Source organism: Spermophilus citellus (genome assembly GCF_964194105.1).
Source record: "Spermophilus citellus genome assembly, chromosome: 2".
NCBI lineage: Eukaryota > Metazoa > Chordata > Mammalia > Rodentia > Sciuridae > Spermophilus > Spermophilus citellus.
The window spans coordinates 167,723,443-167,750,559 of NC_138183.1; the positions used below are offsets into that span (position 1 = coordinate 167,723,443).

The 27,117-nt window shown below is 35.6% G+C and overlaps 1 protein-coding gene across 2 annotated transcripts in view; it reads right to left on the bottom strand.

The window, feature by feature from the left end:
• CFAP300 (cilia and flagella associated protein 300) overlaps window positions 1–22,316 on the bottom strand; it is a 32,538-nt gene extending 10,222 nt beyond the window's left edge. For both annotated transcript variants that reach the window (XM_081281112.1, XM_081281111.1), the window contains exons 1-4: window positions 22,206–22,316; window positions 21,882–21,963; window positions 12,167–12,242; window positions 3,575–3,741 (exon numbers count right to left, since the gene is read on the bottom strand). In XM_081281112.1, coding sequence (XP_081137238.1) covers window positions 3,575–3,741; window positions 12,167–12,242; window positions 21,882–21,963; window positions 22,206–22,315 — 435 coding nt within the window. In that variant the 5' untranslated portion in view covers window position 22,316. The remainder of the gene's footprint in view (window positions 1–3,574; window positions 3,742–12,166; window positions 12,243–21,881; window positions 21,964–22,205) is intronic.
• Window positions 22,317–27,117: the final 4,801 nt, after the last annotated feature.

The following is a 27,117-nucleotide window of genomic DNA, read 5'->3' on the forward strand; positions in this document are numbered from 1 at the left end:
CGGGCCGCACGCATGCCAGGCGAGCGCACTACCGCTTGAGCCACATCCCCAGCCCCAATATCCAACCTACTTTTAAGAAGAATGTGAAATACCTAACAATAAAACATCGATACAGCTGGGTGTGGTGGCACATGTCTATAATCCCAGTTACTTAGGAGACTGAAGCCAGAGGATCACAAGTTTGAGGTTAACCTGGGCAACTTAGCAAGACCCTGGTTTAAAATAAAATAAAAGAAAGAGGCTGGAGATAATGCTCAGAGGTAGATTACTTTCCTAGCATGCAAGGGGCCCTAGGCTCAATCCCCAGTATTGCATCAAAATAAACAAAACAAAAAAATTTAAACATAAATACAATAAGACCAAAATAATGAAAGACAAAAATTTGTTTAAAAAAAACCTCAAAAAAGTGGGACAAAAACTCTTTTATATATAAAGAACTCTAGTGGATAAAGCTTTAAAAATCATGTATAATATTTAACACTATAACAAAATATGATGAGTTATATAAGAATAACTGTCTAGTAGCAAGAATTACATTTAATTAAGATAATTAATTAAGCTTATTCACAACCTCTAAGGAAAACACAAGGTCATGGTATAAGAGCTATTTAAATAATAATAAACTCTATGGTGTTGTCCATATACAGTTTATTTATAATGACTGATGAAAGCCAAGGTTATGTATAATAAAAGGGAAGGGGAAGTAATTCATGGTTTATTGTCTCTGGGCATGCTACATGTAACACTTATACTTTTCCACTTCCTAACTTACTCCTTTCTTCCTTCCCTATAAATAAATGATGTAATATTAAAGCTTTTGTTTATAGTTACTTGAAGATCTGAGTACTAGGGTGAACAAAGCAATGAGGAGTTAACACATTCCCCCTCCACTACATTTCTGGTGATTGAATCTAGGAGTACTCTGCCACTGAGCTATATTCCAACCCCTTTTTATTTCATTTTGAGACAAGTTCCCACTAAGTTGTCCAGACTGGTTTGGAACTTGCAATCCTCCTGTTTTGACCTTCCAAGTTGTTGACATTACAAGTATGTGCCACTGCACCTAGTAATTAATAAATGTTTATAATGAGCACTGTCATACACTGTACTGATTAGACTGCATAATTTTAAAATATGACAACTAAAAAATTTTGGAATGAATATTAAAAACATTATATGACTGTTCTCTCTTCCATTTATATACAGTTTTCTGGCTGTACAGCCCTGAGATGGCAGATATGCAATGGTTAACATTGCATATCTGAGTCATAGTCAGGAAAGAGGCTATTATTAGTGCTTACATTACAGTGTGCCAATAGAATATGTATAGTCGCACAATGTGTGTGGAGGAACTTTTTAATTCAAGCTAAAACTGGAAATGATAATTATTATATTATTACTAATAATTATTAATACACTATTATTATAATTATCATTATTTTCAGCCAGAAAGTAACCAATTAAAAGACCTTCCCTTGAGCTGGGGATATAGCTCAGTTGGTAGAGTGCTTGCCTCACATGCACAAGGCCCCAGCACTACCAAAAAAAAAACAAAAAAAACAAAAACAATTTCTCTATTGCCATGGAGTGGCAAAGAACATAAAAGCAAAATACATAGGGAATTTGCAAGAAAATACTGAGTTCTAGCACTTTAAGAATAAGGGTGCTTGACATTCCTGGCAATAAATATGACAGATAGCAGGCAGTTTTGCAGATTATTACATTGGAAAAACAAATCCTCCTTTAAAAGTTCATTCATTGATGAGGTCCTTTCTATAGAAGTGATGGTAAATTCTCTGAAATTAGAGGTAAGGATTTTATGCCAGAATGGAATGATGGAAGAGGGAAGAAGGGAGAAAGAGAGCTGAGATTATCAGTATTCAAAAGGAGGAAACTCAAACCAAACATTTCCTAAATGGTAATTTCCAGTTCTTAGTAAAGTAGAAATTAATGTCAATCCCCATTGTATTTATTTCATATTAGATATAAGCATACTTCATTTCAATAAGTTAATTTCATTTCCTTCTTAAGCTAAGTTAAAAGGTTCTTTTAGGTGCATTCTAGTGTAGATTAATGTATAGTTGGGCTGGATACCTCTCTTTCCCCTACAGCAAAGATTTCTGTGTTCAGAATTGTAAATTAGCAGCTGCCCTAGTTCATTCCAATCTGGATTTGTAATATATTAGATTTGTATAATCTCCCTTTTCTCTGTTTCTAAATTTTTTTTTTAGTTGTCAATGGACCTTTATTTTTTGTTTATTTATATGTAGTGCTGAGAATTGAACCCAGCCTCACACATGCTATGCAAGTGTTCTACCACTGAGCTACATCTCCAGCCCCCTCCCTTTCCTCTTAATGGAGAATAGCAGTAGTTGTTGTTAATATAACAAGTTTACTAAGTGCCAGGCATAGTGCTAAGCACTTTATGTGTATTATCTCACATAATTCTGACATTATGCTTATTTTACAGAGGAAAAGAAATCTTAGACTAAATATCATGATAATTAAGTGGCAGAGCCTGGTATGCACTGATGTCTAGGTTCAATTATTACAATATTACACATATTACATATATTTTATAATGTTAATACATTTTACTTTAACAGCATTTCATACTTTCTAAAAAAGTACATTTAAGTATTTCCTCAATTCATTTTTCAATGCTTTTAAGAAGAAAGTATTTCTGGGTTATAGATTGAATGATTTGCCTGAGGTTATTATATTGTAAATAATAAATCAGGAATTAGATAAATAATACATGTATTTGATTCCAAGTTCAGTGTACCTCTCACTAAAACAAAATTTAATTTAGTTTATCAAATGAGTTTGATACTCATTTTGATACTCAACCCAACCACATTGAGTTGATTTTAGCAATAAGAGAGAAAGAAGTTTTTACTCAAAGATTTATTTTTATTTTTTATTTTATTTTTTGTCAGTATTGGGGGTAGAACTCAGGGGGAATTCTTTCTCTGAGCTATAGCCCTACCCTTTTCTATTTTTTTTTTTTTTGAGACAGGGTCTTGATAAATTATCAATGTTGGCTTCAAACCTACAATTCTCCTGCCCTAGCCTTCTGAGTCTCTGGGATTACAGGTGTATACCACTGCATCCAGCACTACAGGCACATATTTGATATTTGTTTGATAGGCCAAGAGCCTCAAACTAAGCACACTTTTTTTTATGTGACACAGGGTTCTTACATTACTTTAATATCAGAAAAATAGCTATTAATTAAATAGGCAAGTTTCTCTATCTCTTCATTGTTGACATGTTGGGCCAGATAACTTTTTTTGTGTGTGGAATTTTGAGGAACTGTGCTGTGAGTTATATTTAGCAGCATCCCTACTCATCAGATATCAATAGCATCCTGTAGAGAGCTACTGAAAAATATAAAAATAAGTACATTGACGTAAAAGTGCTATCCAAGAATAAATGTATCAATCTAATGATTATTACTGATCATTTTTATTAATAAGAAGTACTTTATGGGCTTTAAGCAGGCAATAGTTTTTGACATTTTGCATTTCTTGAAATAAGATTTCAATGTGAAATTTAAAAATTCTATACTTACTTTTCGTAACTCATCAGAAATGAGAAATGGATCACAAAAAGAATCTAAACACTTAGCAATATGACCATTGTCTCGTACAATATCTTCATCATATAACCGATTAAAAAATGACATTGAAAGCTGTGTGCAAGGAACATTTATAGCTTCAATTTTTTTCACTTCAGTTCCTGGAAAAAATATTTTAAAAAGAGATAGATAAGTTAATTTAATATTTTCAGTTCTAAAATAAATCACAATGCAGAGACCTAAGAAATAACCAAATATGACATTTTGATATACGTTGCATGAAAATGTTTTGGTCAATGATGGCTATATACAATATGGTGCTTCATAAGATTCTAATGGAGCTAAAAAATTCCTACTGCATTGTGATGTTGTAGATGTCTTTAACATCATAGTGCAACGCATAACTCACATTTGTGGTGATGCTGGTGCAAGCAAACCTACTACACTGCCAGTCATATAACAGAATAACATACAATTATGTACAATACATAATACTTGATAATGTCAATACATGACTACGTTCTGGTTTACATATTTACAGTATTATACTTTCTATCATTATTTTAGAGTGTATGCCTTCTATTTAAAAAAAAGGTGAACATAAAATGTGCTGTCTTAAGCTAGAAGTAGCTTCATACATCTCATTTTTATTGCATCTCTTGATTATAGCAAGAGGTCATATTGAAAAAATTGACCCATACCATCTAGATTTGTGTAAATACACTTTTATAATGTTCATATTACTAAAGATGAATTTCTCAGAATATATTCCATTGTCTAACAACATATAGCTGTACTTAAAAGACATATTAGTTTGGGGATTTTATTAAATTCTTATTTTGCAGCTTATTTGTTTTTAATTAATCATTCAAACATTGTAACAAAATCTTACCATTTCAGGACTAGAGGAGCTAAATTGGAGAATACTTGAAAACTAAGCACACTTTTTTTTTTATGTGACACAGGGTTCTTACATTACTTTCAATATCAGAATTGCCTATAAAAGTGGAGGAACTGCTGAGCATGGTGGCGCACACCTGTAATCCTAGAGGCTTGGGATTCTGAGACAGGAGGATCACAAGTTCAAGGCCAGTCTTACAAAAAAAACAAAAACAAAAAACAAAGAAACTGGGGCTGGGGATGTGGCTCAAGCAGTAGCACGCTCGCCTGGCATGAGTGCAGCCCGGTTCGATCCTCAGCACCACATACTAACAAAGATGTTGTGTCCGCCGAGAACTAAAAAAAAATAAATATTAAAAATTCTCTCTCTCTCTTTCTCTCCTCTCTCTCTCTCTCTAAAAAAACAAAACAAAACAAAACAAAACAAAAACAAAGAAACTTCTTTATGTGATCTTTGGATTTACATCATGCTCAATGTTTTATAATCTGTACCACAAAATTTTAGTTAATGGATCTTGAAAACATTTTCTCATTTAAAATTTTCTCCTTTGTGATCTCATTTATAGTGTTTATTACAAAAAAGTTTCCAAGCCAAAGTAAATTTCAAAGCAGGTTTAGTTAAATTATCACAAGTTCAGAATTATAGAAATTTGAAAAAATGGCATTTTGTCTATTTTTCTTTTATTTAGTTTTTTTATTTAGTTTATTTAGTTTTTCTCCTTTCTACCTCTTCCCCAATCCCACACGTATTTCCTGAAGGTACTTTCAGGAATGGATTTTCAATTACTAAAGTTTCCATTAAATTACAGAAAGGCACAGATTAAAATGAATGTTTTTATGATTATATCAAATAATTATTCCCCCTCTCTTTTATGTACACACATACACACACATTTACTCAGATATAAGAGGATGGTATTCATTTGCTCAAAGTTTTAAGGAGCTTATAGACCTAGGTGTGGTGGCCCTTGGCGTATCCTCTTCCTGGATACTTTTGCTAAACCTCTGACCTGAAAAGTAGCGTGTGCTAAGAGTAATTAAAACTGGCAGTTGTTTGCACTTCCTATTTCGGCTGTCCACCTAAAATCATGCTAGGACCTGTTGCTGTAGGTTATGAACGTTAACTAGGCTAGTGTGGAGACAAGAAGGATGCCTGGAGCCAGGAACTATGTATGCCTCAGTAATTGCAAAAGCTATGATGCCAAGAGAAGCTCCTTTTGTTTCAGAGGCAAAATCCTCTTGGGGATAGATAAATTTAAAAGAACATAGAGAATGATAAATTAGTTCTGAGTATTGTTGAAAGATTAAAGACAAGAGCAGTATACAGCAGGTCAGTTTCAAAAGATTGGTTGGTGGCCACAGGATGAGGGACCTATGACACTGGGACACATGCCATTTTAATAAATCTACCTCAGCTCTGACTTGGGGAGTGGCAGGAAGGTTTGGTTAGTAAGAAATGGTAATTAAATTCAAATCACTTAAACTGAGGCATGAAAATAGCATTTGCTATTGACTGGATTATATGCCTTAAAAATTTACATGTTGCTCCTCAGATACATTAGTATTCAGAACATACAAAGGACTCAAAAAATTTAACACCAAAATCAAATAACCTAAACAATAAATGGGCAAAAAAAACCCCAAACAGACACTTCTCAAAAGAAGAAATATAATGGTCAAAAAATATATGAAAAAATGTTTAACATCTCTAGCAATTAGGGAAATGCAAATTAAAATGACATTGAGATTTCATCTCTAGTCAGAATGACAAATGATAATAAATGTTGGTGAGGCTGTGTGAGGAAAAAGGTACACTCATACAATGTCAGTAGGACTGCAAATTAGTTGCAAGCACTCTGGAAAGCAGTATGATGATTCCTTAAAAAACTAAGAATGGAACCCCCATATCCCACTTCTCAGTATATAACCAAAAGATCTAAAATCAGCATTATATGGTGACACAGCCAAATCCATGTTTGTAGCAGCACAATTCACAATAGTCAAATTATGGGACAAACTTAGGTGCCCTTTGAACAGATATAGAAAATGTGAAAACACACACACACACACATATAAAATGGATAAATAAATAAATAAATAAATATATATATATATATATAAAGATATATATAATAAAGATATATATTCTATATATACACACACACATATATATGTACATATACATACATATGCATACATATGGACTCCCTACACTCCCTACACACAATGGAGTATTACTCAGCCATAAAGAAGAATGACATTATGGCATTTGCTGGTAAATAGACAGAACTAGAGATTATGCTACGTGAAATAAGCCAGCCCTCAAAAGTCAAAGGTTGAATGTTTACCCTGATATGTGGATACTAATCCAAAATAAGGGGAAGGGGGGATAAAAAAACAGAAAAAAGATCAATGGAGTAGATGAAAGGGATTGAAGGGGAGGGTGGAAGAAGGATAAGGAAAAAACAGTGGAATTAATCTGACCCAATTTTCCTATGTACATACATGAATATACCACAGTGAATCTCACTATTGTGTATATCCACAAGACACTAATTTAAAAAAATATATATAACAAAAGCGCAAAAAGATCAGTAGAGGGAAGGGAACAGGAAGTGAGAGGAGGGGAGAAAGTGAAGTAAGGGGTACTAAATTAGAATCAATTCTATGCTTTTATAATTCTGTCAAAATGAATTCAAATGTTATGTATAACAAGAACCAATAAAAAGAAGACATTAAAAAAATAAAAATAATGAATTTGCATGTTGAAACCCTAATTCCCAATGTGATAACATTTGGAGATGGGGCATTTGGGAAGTAATTAAGGACAGATGATGCCATGGGAGGTCAAGGGGCTTCTAAATATGAATTTATGCAACTCAATTCAGTCAATAGCATTTCACTCTTAGTTACCCAAAGCCATTAATTACTGTTCTCACATGCAAAGTATATTCATTCCATTCCAATAGCTCCCCAGAATTTAATTTACTCAATCATCAATTCTGAAGTCTAAAGTTCAAAGTGTCATTTAAATTGGATATGGGTGAGATTGAGGTATCATTCACCCTGAGGCAAAATTTCTCTCTAGCTATAAACTTGTGAAATCAAACACATTATGTGCTTCTAAAATACATTGATTGGATGGACATGGGATAGTCACTTCATTTTGGCAGTGGGAGAGGGAGAAATGGGAAATTAAGGAATGGGTGATAGGTGCCAAGCAAGCCCATAATTTAGCAAGGCAAATTCCTTTAGATCTTAAGGCTCAAAAATAATCCTTTTTTGCTCTATACTCTGCCTTCTGAACCCACAGATGTGATGGTCTCAACTCTGCCTGGATGGAGGCAAAGCCCTCAGGCACCAGGTGGCCCAATCCCTAAGGTTTTACTGGGTCAGCTTGGCTCTGCAGGGTGGCACTGAATTTGAGGCTTTGGTTGGAGGCTGTCGGGTCTGTTGAAATGGAGGTGGTGGCCCTAATGATCTCTGAATTGCTTTTGGAGTCTTCCCTTTTCTTTAAGACTTGTTCATATTTGCAGTCAAATAGTGGAGTCCTATAAGATCTAAGAGGTCCAACACCCTTCATTCATTTCAGCTTGCTTTTTTTTGACCCCTTTAGCTCAAACTAGCACTGTCTTCACTGGTACAATTCCATCTCTATTCCTGGTTTCTGAAATCTCCTCAGGTAAATTTCTGATTTTATCACTTGAAAGTTCTACCGTCCATAAAGCACTTGAACACAGTTCAGCCAAACTATTTGTCACATTATAACAAAGAGCACCTTTCTTCCAGTTTCCAATATAGTGTTCCTCATTTCCTTCAGAGCTGTCACTAGAATTGACTTTAACATTCACATTTCTAGCATGTACTTAAAAATTTTTCGAGCCTCTACCAAGAGGCTTCCCAAGCCACTCTATACTTTTAGCTATTTGTTATGGTAGCGCCATATTTCTTAATGATATATTAATTATATTATAGATTAATATATTAATCTATTCTATAATCTGGGAAATCCAAGATCAAGGTGCAAATGATTTGGTTCCTGACTTGCAGATGGTTGATTTCACACAGCATAGAGAGCATTCTAGTGTTTTTTCTTATTATAAGGGAACTAATTCCATAAAAAAGGTCCCATACTCATGCCTTCATCTAAACCTAAATTCCTCCTAAAGGTCCCATTTCTAAATACTATCAAAATGAGAGTTTAGAGTTTACACATATGAATTTGGAGTGGGGGCATAACTCAGTCTATAGCACATGCTAACTTGTTATGTAGTAATTTTATAAAATTTTATCTTCAACATTTATAAGATATGTATCGCTATGACCACATAAAATTAAAATGCATTTTTTTCCACTAATAGTAGCATTATAAGATGCTAGATGCTTCCTTTTTATTTGATGTCTTAAGTTAATACTTTTCTGGCAGCCCTATAAACATGGAAGTGACAGATGTGAAAGAGTGTAGGGAGTCAAGGTCTTAAATTCAGGAGCCTGGATTTGAATCTCAACTATATCCAGCCAGCATATAAAACTGCACAGATAATTTAGCTTTGGCTCTCACTCGTTCATAAATTACAGATGTATAAAGATCTCTGTGTTAAAAGAAGTAATGTGTATGCCTTTAGTATCCATTAAATGTTATCTAAAAAAAGCAAAGTATGTCTAAACCATGGGACTATGCTTCTGAGATGATGGAGCACAAATAACAGGCAACGTGGGCAGTGCAGCTGGTAGTAAAGGAGGGTCCATCATCATTTTCTCTGGAATTGGTTCACCTGCTAGAATAATACCTCTTATTTCAAAATAATTTTTTTTTTTTTTGCATATAAAGGCCTCCAGAGGAACATTCACGGGAAGATGTCCAATACACAAGGAAAAGAACAAGAAAAGTTAAAGATTCTAAAAAAAAAAAAAAAAAAAAGCTGATGGAAGAGGACTAGCAATCTACCAGAATTGCTTCTAAAATGGAATACTACTCTTTTGTCCTATTTTTCAGAGTACTTCTAATTGATCCTGTTAGGCACATGTGGAATTTTAGATCTTTTTTTAAAAAAATATTTATTTATTTTTTAGTTTTTTGGCGGACACAACATCTTTCTTTGTATGTGGTGCTGAGGATCGAACTCAGGCCGCATGCATGCCAGGCGAGCGCACTACCGCTTGAGCCACATCCCCAGCCCCTAGAGCTTATCTTTTTGCAATGCCTTATTAAAAAATCAGAAAAAGTTGGTGCTATTTTGTGAAGTGTGTACCAATATAGGGAAGGTTGAACACTTACCTTCAGTAAACCTTATTTTTTTTCAAATGGATTGACTGAAACTACTGTAATACATGGCTCTGATTATTCCTTTTTGAAAAATTTGAAGCATTAAATATATTTGCTCAGATATTCAGTTCAATTTTGTAAGTAATCTAAAGATCATTCGTACCAGTTTTCTGCTCTATAAATTTTGCAGTAGTCTTTAGCCAAAGCAATAAAGTTTGACCTGTTAAGTCTAATATCATGAACAATTTGTAGTCTTCTTCTTAAAATAATACTTTAAGAAAAATTACTTTTGTGTGACCACTACTAGAATTCCATGAAAATACAGTTGTAGGATAGTTTACCAAAAGTCCCCCATGCCCAAACAAAATAACTAATTTAAAATCAATTTGCATATTGAGTACAATCACATTGCCAGATTCTCCTAAATGTAATGATGCTTTTACTTGTTCTAGTGTTGAAACCTCAAACTTAAATTTAAAATATAGTATTCAAAGTAAGCCAAATTTAGAAAGTCAAGGATTGGATGTTTTCTCTCATATTGGATGCTAGAGAGGAAAAGGGGAAAGAAAGGTGGGGATGGGGATCTCATGAAAACTGAAGGGAGACTGATGGAGTAGAAGAAAGGGAACGGGGCAAGAGAGGAGGGAAGGGAAAAGGGAAATATTGGGGAATAAGATTGGCAAAATTATACTCTTATATTGTGTGCATGTACAAATATGTAATAATAAATCCTACCATTATGTGCAACTATAATGCACCAATAAAATATGAAAAAAATAAATTAAAAAAACAAAATAGAACAGATTTTAAATGTCTTTGTCACAAAGAAATGATAAGTATTTGAGGTGATGCATATGCTAATTACCTTGATTTGATCATCATATAATGTACACATATATTGAAACATCATGATTTATCCTATAAATATGTATAATTGTGTCAATTAAAAATAAAAAAACTTGTGCTGGGTTTGCAGCTCAGTAGTAGAATAATGGCTATCACACATGAGGCACTGGGTTCATTCCTCAGCACCACATATAAATAAAATAAAGGTATTGTGTCTACTTACAACTAAAAAAAGTATTTAAAAATAAAAAATAAAAATAAAAGTCTTCTAAAAACATAAAAATCAAGAAAATCTAGTGTTCATGTTTTGCTTCCAAAACAGTCTTATTAACACTGATTTCTCTCTTGACCTATTTAAGAGATTTAAATGAGTGTTGTTAAGTAATTAAACATTTGGGTAACTTTCTTTAAAAATTCCTACCTGGGGGTTGGGTTATGGCTTAGTGGTAGAGTGCTTGCCTAGCATGCATGAGGCACTGGGTTCAATTCTCAGCACCACATAAAAATAAAGGTAAACTATATATATATATATATAGTTTACCTTTATATATATATATATTTATACTAAATATATATATATATATATATATATTTAGTTTACCTTTATTTTTAGCTGTATTTCAATGTATTATGACAATATTATTTATATAAATTTATTTTGAGATTTTAAGACACTTCTCCACAACTTAATATATTATTTTAAAAAAACATTCTATGGTAGCTGATTCCTCTTCAGAAATCCATGCACCCATCAGAATGGAAATTTTTGCCTAAGCATCCTCATATTAGTCTATCTTTCCTGATCCTTTCCCTCTGGGTAGAACTGACCACTCCTCACCTCATGCTCCCATTTTTATGGTAGAACATATAATATATTATTACACACACACCTCTCTCTCTCTCTCTCTCTCTCTCTCTCTCTCTCTCTCTCTCTCTCACACACACACACACACATACACACACACACACACACACACACACACACACACACACACACTTCAACAAGTTCCTTGAATACAGGTTTTCTTTCATCCACTTTACGCTCCCTGCATCTAGCAGAGTACATAGGAAGTGCACAATAAATACTTTTTAAAAATACATACTTTTTAAAATCAATAAAAAGGAAAATTACTCTTAGGTTCTGAACCAGGACAATATCAATAGACTACTGGGAGAGATGCAGAGCAGGCCTGGTATGACTGGTTAAACTTAATTTTTTTTTTCCTGTACTAGGGATTGAACCCACGGGTGCTTTAATACTGAGCTATATCCCAACACTATTTTTTACTTTGTGACAAGGTCTTGCTAAGTTGCTTAGAACCTCACTAAGTTGCTGAGGCTGGCTTTGAACCTGAGATCCTCCTGCCTCAGCCTCACAAATTGCTGGGATTACAGAAATGCACTTCTGAATCCACTACTTGTAATCCTCCTGTCTCAGCCTCCCAAGTAGCTGGGATTACAGGAGTGCATCACCACACCTGGCTCAAAATTTGTATTTTAATAATGAAAATTTTTGGGGCAAAATTTTGTTATAATAGCAAAATAGTCACCTGGAAAGATGAAATTTTATTTACCTAATGTAATCCACTGTCCAGAAGAATCTGAAAGTAACTGCAAATTTGGAATAACATTTGGGTCTTTGAAAAAAGCCTAAAATACAAGTTAGAGAAGAACATGTTAGATATTTTATTATAAATAATAATAAAATCAACTTCTAAAATTACTTTAGTAAAATCTAAACTAGGAAGGACCCTTTCATATTGGTAAAGAAGTTTTATTACATTCAAATTGGAACAGCGTAAACAGCAATGTGTCTCTAAGTACAGATAAATTTGGGGAATTAATAAATGGAAAATGGTTTATAGTAAAAATTAGGAGAGTATATATTAACTGAAAACTTTATTTTCCTCCTATCTTATTTTCTGAATTAATCTTCTTAATAACCATTAATACACTGGATCTAAATCTAAAACTAACCACCCACCAATCTAAGTCTATCCAAGGGAGCACATAGCAAAGTGACAGGTTTGACTTGCTATAAACAAATTTTCTATCTGACAAAAGGCAACATAATGGGCTGGAGATTTAGCTCAGTAGTAGAGCACTTGCCTAGCATGTGTAAGGCCCTGAGTTCAATCCCCAGCACCACAAAAATAAATAAATAAATAAATAAATAAATAAATAAATAAATAAAATTTAAAAGGCAACATAGTAGTCAATCAAGAATTTTATTATCAAGTACTAGCAGCTGACTCTGGCTGAAAGGTAGAAGACAAATTAAAAGCATCTCAGGCAATCTACAAAACTTCAGGCTTCAGTTTACACATTTGGAATGATATAAAATCACATGAAGAATTGCTCTGATGAGGAAACTGTCACCTTTGTTGCAGCAGCCCCATAAAGCACTAGAGAAAGCTATTACCACTTCTATTTCCTAACTCTGCTTGGTGTGTTTATAAATCAAGTGTATTTATATCAGCCATAGACACTATTACTACTTGTTTCTAACCAAGCCACTGCTGTGATGCCTCTGCCACCACTTTTGTCAGTGAAATGGATTCTGTGTGCATCTTAAGTTGTTCATTTCAAAATCACAGTCTTGAAATGATCACTCTGGTTGGTAACCTAGGTACCTTGCGCTTAATGTTCATCTCCCCTACCCTCCTTCCCTGTGTTGGAGATTGAACTCAAGGTTTCACACATGCCAATTACTCATTCTATCGCTTATGTAACTAGCCCTAGATCTTGTGTTCTAAATGTAAGGGAGAAGATCCTTGCAATTTTGGGGGGGGGGGAGGAGGGCAGGAGAGAGTTCCACTTGGACTTCCAAAAAGCAAAGGGTAGAAATTACCCCCAAATCACAAGGCTGTTCAAAAGTGCTGGGCAGCCAGAAAATATATCAGTGATAAGCAATTTAATCAAAGAAAAATAACAGACTGAGAGAAAATATTTCCAACAAATATGATAACAAAGAGGGGGAGCTAATTCTCAATATTTTTTTAAATAATTATTTATTTATTAGCGGACACAACATCTTTGTTTGTATGTGGTGCTGGAGAATTGAACCCGGGCCGCACGCATGCCAGGCGAGCGCGCTACCGCTTGAGCCACATCCCCAGCCCTCAATATTTTTTTAAAAAGCTCAAAATTTGTAAGAAAAACTGACAACCTGATTTAAAGCTGTTCAAAGAATAAAAACAGGTGTGTAAAAAATGCAAATAGCCAATAATTATGAAAAGATGCTCAACTTCAAGAGCAGTGAAAGAAATGAAATCAGAAATCACATGATAACATGTTAACCCCACTACATTGCCCCCCCCCCCAAAAAAAAAAAGAGTGGTAAGATTATTTTTTTCCCCTTTGTTTTGTTTTTTCAGTAATGCCCTGGGCCTTGTGCATGCTAGGCAAGTTCTCACCCTCTGAGTCATAACCCTAAGTCCTGAGACTGGTAACTTTTGGCAAGAGTAGTAGAAAATATGCATTCTTACAAGCTGCTGTAAGTGTAAATCTTTACAACCTTTTAGGAAAGTAACGTTATTATCTTGAATAATAAAAACGTGAGTTAATTATGATCCTGTAAACTCTACTTTTGGGTTTTGAAACCACTAGCAGGCATATTTATGTATAAATCTTCTTTTTTGTAGAATTGTTTGTGGGGTCAAAATCTGGAAACCACTTCAATGTCCATCAATAGAAGCATGGTTGAATAAAATATACCAGACAGAATTCAGCTACTAGAAAAAGGCACTAAAACAAATTGTAAGCTTCCTAAGTAGTGGAACTTGCTTTTCTCATTCATTGCTATATCTGTAGTGCTTAGAATGGCCTCAATAAATTTTTCCTAAATGGGTATTATGACTTTGAGGGAAAAAATCATAAATATTTAAAATCTCCCCAATAATAAAAGGTAGTTAAGAGTAATGTGTAGGAAGAAGATGGTTAAGGGGATGGAAGGTAATTTTAGATTGGGATAGAGAAATATCATTTTTTCCTATGAATTGTTCTTTATTGTTTAAATTGTTACAATAAAAACTGTTATAATAAATATTTTCCTGTTTTTAATATCCCCTTGAAGCAACCCTTTTTCCTAAATAGCTTATTGAAGAAGCAATCTGTCTTACTTCTTTATCAACCACTCATTCCTCTTATCTTGCTCCTCATTTCCTTCATTTAACTAAAATATTCTTTACTTCCTAATTCTAAAATTCAATAGACATAATATGCCTGCCCTCATGGAGTTTATAGACAAAAAAGGAAGATAGTAATGTGCTGTGAGTATTATTACAAAGGAATGCAAGCTATCCATGCTTGCAAAGGAGTGCTATCCATGTATTTATATAATAGGTAGTCCTAATCTAATGGTGTTGGAAAGAAAGGTTGGTGGAAAAAATAATTAGGTTTAGAACTAAAAGGTGAGTAGGAGTTAGCTGGGCAAGAGGTATTCTGGTAAATGTTTAACAACTGACCTCCCTTCCTCTCCCTAAAGCCCTGATTTGTAACATTTACCAGTTTTCATTGTGTATTTCAAGCTGCCAGCAGTTTAACAATCAGCAAACAAAGATTATTGAAAATTTAGCAATCTAGCTCTCCTGAACTGGTTCCAGCATGCTACTAGAAAGACTAGGTGGGGAAAACGGCAAGTTTAAAGGCTCTAAAATAAGAAAGGATGGGACATTCCAATGGAGGAAAACAAAGAGGTTTAGTGTAACCATAATAGGAGCTGCAATGGTCAGATGAGTGTAGGAGTTAAACTGAACCTTGTAGTCAAGTGAAGAATTTTAATCTTGACCTAAAAACTATCTAAATCTTGGTCAGAATTTTGATCTAAAGGCAGTGGGAAGATACAAAAAAATTGTTATCAGAGGACAGAGTGATTAAATCATATTTTTAAAAGTTCATTCTAGTTTCAGTTTGGACAATGAATTGAAGGGCTATAAAGAGACTATTCAGGAGTGAGATCCTGTTGGCAGAAGCATTGATGTTCATAGCAGTCAAGGTGCTAGCTAGTGGGAAATGGATGGATTTGTTATTTAGGGGGAAGGAGTTGGGGGGGAGAGAAATCAAAGGTGATTCTTGAGATTATTTTGTGAAATAATTAGAATGAATGCCATGCCATCAGAAAGACAATGATGAGAAGCCAGGCACTGTGTTGCAGACCTGTAATTTCCTACTTGGGAGGCTGAGGCAGAAAGATCACAAGTTTGAGGCCAGCCTAGGGAATTTAAGGAGAACCTATCTAAAAATAATAAAAAGGGTGTGGGTATAGTTCAGGGGTAGAGTGCTGGTCTAGCATATGTGGGGACCTGGGTTTAATCTCTAGTACCATTAGGGAGAAAGTGGGGGCAGGGGTTGGAGGATAGAGAAGGAGAGGGGGAGAGGAAAAGGGAAAGGGAAAAGGAGAAAATAAAGAGAATGAGGTGTGAGAGGTGTGAATTATTTATGTCTACATGAAGCTAAGCAAGAGGAAGTTTCTATTCTCATGGAATTTACATTCTATTGGTGGGAAGTAAAGAGTAAACACATTAAAAAAAAAAAAAAAAAAAGGCCTGCACACCTATAATCCCAGCAACCCAAGAGGTTGAGGCAGGAGGACCGCAAGTTCAAGGCCAGCAACTTAGTAAGATCCTACTCAAAATAAAAATAATAAAAATAAAAAGGTCTGGGGATATAGCTCAGTGGTAAAGCACCCCTGGGTTCAATCCTCAGTACCTTTTTTTTAATTAAAAAAAAGAAGGTATTATATTTGCCTGATTTATGTTTTTTTTAAATCCTTAAAATTATTCCTTAAAAATTCTATCCTTATTGCTTTTTGAAGACTTTCAAATTGAAAGTTATTTGTGCAACTATTTTAATTTACATAATAGTACATTTTGCAGAGGACACATGGCTGAAATTAACTTCAATTAACATTGGTTTTGGAGGAGCATTTAAAAAAAAGTTTTTTTATAGTTCTGGGATTTGAACTCAGGGCCTCACACATGCTAGGCAAGAACTCTACTACTGAGCTACATCCCCCGCCCTTAACATTTTTTTTTTTTAAAGAGAATTTTAATATTTATTTTTTAGTTTTCGGCGGACACAACATCTTTGTTTGTATGCGGTGCTGAAGATCGAACCCGGGCCGCACGCATGCCAGGCGAGTGCGCTACCGAGTGCGCTACCGCTTGAGCCACATCCCCAGCCCAACATTGGTTTTTGAATACCTTATAGGCCTTCTTAAAGAACTATTTTATTTTTTTAATTTATTTTATTTTTTTTAAAGAGAGAGTGAGAGAGGGGAGAGAGAGAGAATTTTTTTATTTTTTAGTTCTCGGCGGACACAACATCTTTGTTGGTATGTGGTGCTGAGGATCGAACCCGGGTCGCACGCATGCCAGGCTAGCGCGCTACCGCTTGAGCCACATCCCCAGCCCCAAAGAACTATTTTAAAAGAGAGAAATCTAATTCAGATTCAGTCATTATTCCTGGGAGTTATTAACTTCAGATCACATTTTAGATGTCATAAATTGAATTAGACCAACTGCTCTGCAACAAGTTAACCTACAGCCAATGTAAATAAATTTTTATAAAGTCCCCTTAAATAAAGCAGTGCAAGTTGTATTACTGAAATTATAATTATACATCTAAAATGGTTTTTAAAAAATATTGTTCTTATATGTGTAAATTTTTGATTTGTTACAGAATTTCCAGTGAGGCATTAGAAAGGATTTTCTGTGTCACAACTTTCAGAGAACTGATGAGATCTGGAAAAATATTAGATGATTCATAATTGAGTAAAAATAAAGATATTTAATAAAGGAATAAAGAAATTAATAACAAAGATATCAATGTCAAATATTCATTTTAAATAAATTTGTTTCATAATGTAATGTAAGATATTGACTATATTACCTATCTGGCTGGTTTCTAATTCAATATCAATCCTCTCTTCCTTAAATAATCCTGATTTTATTGGGGATAGCTATGTATTCAGTTAAATCTATTTCTTTGCCTCCCTGGGATTTGGTCATATACTTAAGTTCTGGTCATGAGATGAAAGCACAAGGGTTGTGCAGCCATTTTGGAAAGCTCTGCAAATTAAAAGCCTTCTTTGCCAGTTGCTGTGCAAAATTTCCCTCATAATATCTAGTACAATAGTGAGGATGCCAATACTATATATTGAGGCTATAGCTTGCTTGACGCCAAATTAGACATTGTACTCTACTACCTAGAATACTGCCACTTGGGTGCACCTCTTGTTGAACATCCCTAACACTAAACTTAAGTTTCCTTGTTTAATCTATATTTCCTATGATTTAATAGCATCAATCAGCTTCTCCAGCCAACCAAGACCGAAACATGGGATTGATTCATCCTGTATGTCCCTCTTTCCCTTATTCTCAAGAACTTATTAGTCCTTCAACATTTCTCCTGAACAGCTCTCCTCACCATTCAAATGTTAGTCTTAATTCAGGACATTACCATATATTGTTTAGAGGACAATGGTTCATTTTGTTTCCCTCTTTGTCTATTCTTTTGTACAGATGTAGGAACTAAAGAAGTTTGCTAGATATATATTTCCTTCCTTGAACCCATTTACTACCTTACAAATGAACTTTTAAAACATAACTTGTTTTTAAGTTGAAAGGGGAAATTCAAAATCTGGAATTCTTGTTTAAGCAATAACTTTTGTTCATTTAACAAGTCTGTGCAGTACAGAGTATGGCATTTAAAATAAAAATCTCTTTGCTGGGCATTCTCAAGACAAATTACTTAACTTTTCTGACTTGTAGTTTTCTCAGCTATAAAATGGGGGTCAAAACAGCAATCTTGGGGTTGAAGTTGTAGCTCATTGGTAGAGTGCTTGCCTAGCATACGGGAGGCCCCGGGTTCAAACCTCAGCATCACATTAAAGGAAAAAAAAAAAAAAACAGGGCTGGGTGGTGGCTCAGTGGCAGAGTGGTTGCCTCACACATGTGAGGCACCGGGTTCAACCCTCAGTACCACATAAAATAAAATAAAGATATAGAAAAAATTATTAAAAAACCCACCAATCTTACCACATTGTTGTAAAGATTAGTGATAATGTGTTAAAAATGCTGGAAGCTAAATCTAGCACACAGGAATCACTACTGCTCTAGAAGAATTCCTTATAATTTATGAGGGACAAATGTTAGTAACAATAATAACATTATATATGCCAAGCGTTTTTGCTAAACATGTCATATGCTGCCTCATTTAATCTTCAGAACAGTCAATATTATTTCTATATTCAAAATACTTATTAAACACGTATTATACATGAAGCACTGTGATTATTTTGCAGAAAGGTAAATGGAGGTTTTTCAAGGAAGGTTATTAAGTAACTTGCCCAATGTCACAGAGCTTATGAGTGGCAGAGTTGGAATTTGAACCCACAGCTAATTAAAAGACCAAATCAAGGGAGAACCCAAGTTTTATAGAGCTTGGGGCTTTAAACAGTTTTATGAGCTCTAAGAATACAAAAACATCTTATTTTTGAAATATTTTAAAAAAACATATGACCATGAACATACTGCTCGAGTCTCTCAGTATTTTGCAAGTGAAGAAGTTGGTCAATGAGAAGTACTAAAGGCTCATTTGTTTCAAGCCACACAAGATTGTGCAAGCCTACAGTCCTAGGTACAAGAGAAGCTGAGACAGGAGAAGCAAGACAGCCCTGGAATTTGAGACTAGCCTGGGCAAAATAGTAAGACCCTGTCTGGGGGTGAGGGAGGGGGGGAGATGTATTAGCTTCTGGGTAAATCCCCTCTGGGTCATACTCTTAGCCACATGTTTTATTTACATCCAAATTAGTTATTTGAATACAAATGAGTGTATATTAGTTTGAACTAAAATCTAGGCATAACACTGTTCTGCCTCATGGGAATAAAAATAAGGATAAACAAACATGAAGAATTTCAAAATTAGAAAAAAATTGTTTGGAATTATGGAAATATGTTGTATTTTATGGATGAATCTGTTGAAAATCTCAATCTATTAAACAACCAAAAAAAAAATTCTATAACCTCCTCAATAAAATTTTCCCCCAAGTCAAAGCCCTTTTGTTGGGGTGATCTTTTTCTCTGTGTCTAGGACATCTTCTATGTCCTCCATCAATATAATTATTTGATTGTATAGAGATTTTTTGTGTTGTTGTTAATTTCTAGTTTCCCAAACTGTATATACCTTCTAATCTGGGGTCAGGTCTCTTTACCTTTTTATCACACAGTAAGTATTAAACAAATGTGTTACACACACACAATATATATATATATATATATATATATATATATATATATATATATATATATATATATATTTGTACTGGGGATTAACTCCAGGGTAGCTTTACCACTGAGTTGCATCCCCAAACTTTTAAATTTTTTGTTATTTTTGAGATAAGGTCTTGCTAAATTGTTGAGCCCAGCCTTAAACCTGTGATCCTCCTGCCTCAGCCTACCAAATCACAGATGGGCACCGCTACCCCAGGCTCAACAAATATTTTTTTCCATATTTTTTATTGGTGTACTGAAGCTGTATATAGTGGTGGAATTTCAACAAATATTCCTTGAATAAATGAGTTAAATAAAAATTTTTATAGCACTCTAAAATTCAGATTAAAATTTTTTACCTTTTTCTAAAAAAAAGTTGAATGACAATAGTGGTTTAATTAAAAACTATAAAAAGTTATAAAAACCTAATCATGACTATTCATAAATGTCATTAATAGTAGCATTGTAGTATAACATCATTATAACACTATTTTAGAGAAAGGGAAATAGACAACCAGTTTACCCTGTTAGGGGTTCAACAATATCCCCTCAAATTTTTTGTCCTTCCTGAAACTTTAGAAAGTGACCTTAGTTGAAAATAGGGTTGCTGTAGATGTTATTAGTGAAGATTATATTAGAGTAGGTGGGTTCTTAACTCAGTATGAATGGTGTCCTTAGAAGAGAGGAGACACAGACACAAGAGGGGAGAGAGACATGTGACTTTGATAGAAGTGGAGTTTAAAGTGCCATGTCGTAAAGCAGAGAATGCCAAGGATTACTGGTAACTATCAGAAAGTAGAAAGAGGCAAGGAAGTACTCCTGTATAGGTTTCAGAAGAACCATAATTCTACCTTGATCTCCGACTTCTAGCCTCCAGAACTCTGAGACCATCTGACCTAGTGTTTCCTCTTGTCCACTACACTTATCACTGTAGGAAATGATCTAATTTTGTTTATTGGCAGTCTTTCCAAGGGTTCATAAGATCCTCAAAAGCTGGGCTCTTGCCTTGGTCCTCCTTGTATCCCTAGCACTTGAGGAAATTCCTACTACACTCCAGGTCCTCAGAAAGTGTAAGAGCAAGTAAATGAACTATGCCAACTATAAAAGACTTTAGTTTATAGCTGTTCAAAGGACATGAACAGCAAAGAATAAGGGTAATTTCACAAACCCTACCAATATTTTCCAATTGATTGAGGAGTGGAAAAAAAGATGGAAAATAATGGGACTAAATTTTAATAAGCACATCAAAACTTACTGTTTGTTCTTTTTGTTTGATACTGAGGATTGACCCCAGGAGTGCTTTACTATTAAACCCCATTCCCAGCCCTTATTGTGGCTTGTGTCTGTAATCCCAGCTAATTGAGAGGCTGAGGTGGGAGGCCAGCCTAGGCTTCATAGCCAACCCCACCTATTATGTTAAAGGGCTGGGGATATGGCTCTGTGGTACAGCATTTGCCTGGCATGTCATGCCCTGGGTTGGATCTGCAGCATCACAAAAAATGAAAAATAAGGTAAAAACAGATGTATAATCAAAGTAGTTACCCCTAGGTAAAGTCTTATTCGAGTCACCGTGTCATTGCTCAAAACTTTTTTGGTAAATTCCTTATTTGGAACTGGTGTTAGGGCCTGAAACCCAGTTCTCAGGGTGGCTGCGATTTTGAGAAACGAGCAAAAATAATTAGGAGCTAAGCCTAGTAAATAAAGTCAATGATAAAGCTAAGTAGTAACATTAAGAAACGAGGTGTGCCTACTAAAAAAACAAAATTCCCCAAATTGGAAAGGTTCTTTAAGGCAGGATCATGAAGGTAGAAAAAGAATAAGTTAAATTAAGAATAAATTTATGGTAGTGGGAAATGTAAAAATTCCTCTAAAAAATGTCATTGACACCTTTTATTACTCCCCATCTCCAAGAAAATGACGTCACTAAGGAATGGCGGTGTTCTTAAGAATCCGTGCTGACGTGCGGGAAAGTTAAAAATCAGCAGTGACCCAAGAACTCTCCGAACCCCATACCAACCATAACGAAATCATCCTTCCGATAGGCTTGAAAGGTCTGGTCAAACCCGAACGCCTGGGCCTTGATTCTGCCCAGCATGGACCTGGAGCAGAGAGGATAAAAGAGTCAGCTTGGGACTGGCAAACTCTCAGGGCGCAAAATACACGGGTCCTACCCACAGTATCCACCCTGCCCTAGTGTTACAGCTGCTTCAGAGTTTCTTTCACTCAGTATGAGGCCGACTCGGCTTAGACGCCCTCGACGCCCGGCCAGCATCTGGCCTGCGCTTCCTCCACAGCAGCGAAGGCCGAGGAGCTCTTGTCTCCCCGTTCCTCGGTCCCTCACCACTGGCGGAGCCGGCTGGTGGTGTCTGGGGCGCTCAGAGATGGGAAGGTTTTCTGAGGCAGGAACCTGAAGTAGTAGCCACCCAAGTCCCCGGGTTCCCCAGCCGCCATCGTGCTAATGCCTGCGTGAAAGGAGCCGTTTCCATAGAGACGCGGCGGCCGTCGGGGCGGGGCCACGGCGCAGGGGCGGGGCTACGCGTCTACCGAGAGCGCAGGCAGGTCCGCCGGGCGGGGCCAAAAGAGGAGGAAAAGCAGCTTGGTTTTCCAAGCAGTTTGCTCCAGGATTGCGACCCGCACCCTTCTTGAGCCCCAGGCTTATCGGTTATGGGAACTGGGAGTCCAGGATAGAGCAACACTCTCGATAGATGCTTGTTGACATTACTTCATTTTTTTTTTTTTATACTGGGGATCAAATTCAGAGGGACGCTAGACCTTGAGCCACATGTCCAGCCCTATTGTGTATTTTATTTAGAAACGGTCTCACTGAGTTGCTTAGCGCCTCGTTTTTGCTGAGGCTGGCTTTGAACTTGCGATCCTTCTGTCTTAGCTTCCCAAGCCGCTGGGGTTACAGGCATGTGCTACCCGGCCTGGATGACTACCTCTTAATAATTACTCAGCACAGGTTAATGTCCTACTCTCAAACACTACAATCTCAGATTTACAATTATCTAAGTTTGATGACTCAAAAGTTAATGAAAAAATTCCGTATTCATTAGATTTACTATTTTGTAAGATAAATGTCTATGTGACTACTGTGTCTAGTACTACTGATACTATCTGCCTATCTCTCTTATATCTGAAAGGCTAAAATATGTTTCCGTATATACGCTGCACTACAACATTCTGATTAATAAGAGTCACAGTATTTGTTTTCTACTGAAAATTGCCTTTTGTATAGTTTTGTGGGTTTTTTTGGTTTTGTTTTGTTTTGTTGCTTGTTTGTTTTGGTCTAGTAGTGGTTCATTGGGGAGCTCTTTTTTTACCTCTTTACTTCCTCTCCTTTCTTCCCTGTTTCTTTAGAACTGATCTTGAGGGGCGGGAGCCATAGCTCAGTGTTAGAACTAGCATGCACAAGGCCCTGGATTTGATCCCAAGCACCTAGAGGAAAACAACTTTATCTTGATTATTTCTTTTTTTTTTTCTTCTTTTTTATTTATTTATTGTTGGTCGTTCAAACATTACAAAGTTCTTAATATATCATATTTCACAATTTGATTCAAGTGGGTTATGAACTCCCATTTTTACCCCGTATACCGATTGCTGTATCACATCAGTTACACTTCCACTGATTTACATATTGCCATTCTAGTGTCTGATGTATTCTGCTGTTTATCCTATTCTCTACTATCCCCCTTCCCCTCCCCTCTCCTCCCCTCCCCTTTTCTCTCTCTACCCCCTCTACTGTAAATCATTTCTTCACTTGTATAATTTTTCTCTTACCCCTCCTTTCCTCTTATATGTAATTGTGTATGACCCTGAGGTATTTCTTAGCAGCAGCAGCAGCAGCAGCAATAGGAGACAGTGGTTGGGGGAGGGTAAAGAAATACAGAGAATCATTCTGTTTTGTTCTTTAGCATTCCAACCCATTTCCATACCACAGTTTAGCCTTTTGGTTTATTTCCAATTCGAGATTATTAGGAAAGCTGCTATGAACTTTCGTATGTATATCTCTCTTTTTTTGTGTGTCCCCTCCCCACTCCTCAGTATGTCCTTTAATGACTTGCATACTTATTTCTTTTACAAATATATCCAGGATTGGAATTGCTCAGTTATACAATATAAACATGTTTTACTAGACACTGACAATTTTTCCCCCCCCAAATAATCAGTTTACACTCCAAATGGCAGTACATGAGATTTCCAGTGGTTCAACATTCTTGCGAAAGTCAGTCTTAAAATTTAATCTATTCTGGAGAGGTTGTATTAATTTCCCATTGTGATTTGTAATGTTTTGAGCAACTTTTTATAGACTTATTGGCCATTTGGATATCTTCTCTGGTGAAGTACTTCTTCAAGTGTTTTGTCCAGGCTGTCAGTCTTTCTCTTATTAATTTTTATGAAGTTTTTAATAGTCTGGGTGTGAGTTCATTGCCAGATATATATATCTATATTGCAAATATTTTCTCTGCCTGTAATTTGTGTATAGCTTAGTTCATAGCTTTGGTGCTCAGAAATTCTTAATTTTAATGAAGTATAATTTATTACCTTTTTCTTTTGTGTGTCAAGTTTAATTTCTGCTTAAACAAAGTCATGAGTATAGTTTCATATTTATGTCCACAATCCATCTAAAAATAATTTTCTTTAAACTCAAGGTTATTTTCCATATTGGTTTCCAGTTGGCCCAGCCTATATATTGGTAAAACCATTTATAACCCACTGAATTGCATGGGTTTTCCATTTATATTTTAGTTTATTTTTTCTGGTACTGGAGGTTGAACCCAGGGGCACTTTACCTCTGAGCTACATACCCAGCCCTTTTTATTTTTATTTTGAAATAGGGTATCATTAAATTGCTGAGGCTGGCCTCAAACTTGTGATCTTTTTGCCTCAGCCTCCCAAGTAGCTAGGATTTCAGGTGTAGGACACTAGGCACAGATTAATTATTTTTAAATAAATCAAGTGACTTTTTCTGGGCAGTTTGTCCATTGGACTGTCCTTGCATCAATATTGCATTGTTTTAAGTACTGTAGCTTTATAAAAAGACCTAATATCTGAGGATGTGAAGCATCTAGCTTTGTTATTTTTTCTTCAAAATTGCATATTTTGGAGGGGCTGAGATTGTAGCTCAGTGGTAGAGCACTTGCCTAGCACGTGTGAGGCACTGGGTTCGATTCTCAGCACCACATATAAATAAATAAAAGTTAATCAACAACTAAAAAAATTTTTTTAAAAATCGCATATTGTGGAGAGCAGGCACAAACTGATAAATGAACTGTGCTAATCAGAATGCCCTTCTGTGAATTTATCAAATTAATCAGAAGGACATGGATGAGCGGGTGTATCAAAGTCAAATTGTAAAAACCAGGCCCACAAGCTTATTGAACATACCAGACCATCAAATGATGGAACCCTCTCACTTGAGACCCATAAAAGAAGGGGCACCCTGAGATGGACATGGCAGTACCTTGACCCTGTCACCTGGTCACTTGTCATGAGCCTTGCTCAGGAAAATCACCATAGCAATGAACCTTCAAATCTCTGTCCTTGGGTTTTAGCAGAGTGCAGTTTCTTCTGCTCATGATGACCATTCAAATCCCAATCCAAGCTGACATTTCAAGCTGGCTGTGAAACTGCCATCTTGTTTGGATCTTGGTCTAGAATGAGTTCTTGTGCTTTGACATCTCTGTGCCCTGAAAAAGTTGTTTTACTGGTTCATAATCTTATCTGACCACCTATAGTGATTCTTTGCATTCATATCTGCTCTCTGCCTTTGCTCTTAGTTCAATCTCCTGAACTCCTGTGACCTGGCCAGCTTAACCCTTTCTTAATCTTTCTGAAACCTATATATAATTGTGTATAAAGTGTGATTTGTGGATGTGTGATTTGAGTGTTACAGATATTAGAAATTAAGATTGAAGGGGCTGAGGCTGTAGCTCAGTGGTAAGTGCTTGCCTCACGTGTATGAGGCACTGGGTTCAATCTTCAACACCACATAAAAACGAATAAAGATACTTTGTGTTAATTTACAGTTAAATAAATATTTTTTTAAAAAAAGATTGGAATATGATTGCCATGATTGCTTTGCTTATGACTACCAAATGACCAACAAGTATTCAGTGGACTACCACTGATAAAAAGAGGATAACCTGTGACTTTATTGTTATTCAATAAATTCTGATATTGTGGAGAGACAGAAACATGTTTAGTGTATGTTAATGACATAGCACACTCATAACCATATGTTATTACCTTTGCATTTTCATATAAGTCTTAAACAGATTTTATCATTTTCCATGAAAGAAATTGGAAAGAATTTTGATAGGAATTGCATTGACATATTATATAAGTAAATTTTGGGGAGTACTCAACATTGTAACAATATTGAATCTTCCAATCTATTATTAATAAGATATTTCTTCATTTAGCTCTTTAATTTCTATCAACCATAACTTAGGAGTATTCAGTAGAAGAGTCTCAGCATCTTTCTGATTTTATTTTGTGTTACTTTAACAAAATAGCTGAAACTGGGTATGTTATAAGTAAAGAGGCCTATTTGGCTCATGATTCTGGTGCTGGAAGATTCAAACCATACGATACCAGAGTCCTATATGACACCAGATGGCTACCTCCTTTGACTGCATCATAACATAGTGGAGAAGCAGCATGGGAAGTGACCATAAGCAGAAGACCATGTGGGGTGAACTTGTTTTATAAAGCCCACTCTTGTGAGAAATAATTAACTCATATGAGACCCAAGCTACTCTCCCAGCATCAATTCATTCATGTAGGTGGAGCCCCTATTATATAATTACTTTTCACTAGGCACTGTGTCTTAAAGGTCCTACCACTTCAGCACCACCACACTGTGGATCTAGCTTTCAGCACATGAATCACTGGGGGACAAACCATATGCAAACCATAACAACAACTTCCATTAGATCAATGGTTCTCAACCATGTTTGAGTTTGCTTTCCTAGAGGACATGAAGCAATGTCTGGCAATATGTTTAACTCTCCAAAATGGTGTGGGGAAATGCTATGGGCATCTAGGGGGTAGAGACCAGAGATCCTGTTAAATAAACATTCTACAATGCATGGGACAGGCCTCCATGACAAGATTTGGCCCACATCTTGGGTTATGTCTATAGTCCCAGCTATTTTGGAGGGTGACCCTCAGCAGTTTGAGGAAGCCTGGACAACATAACAAGGACTTATTTCAAAATAGAAAAGAAAATAAATCTGGTTTAGAATGTT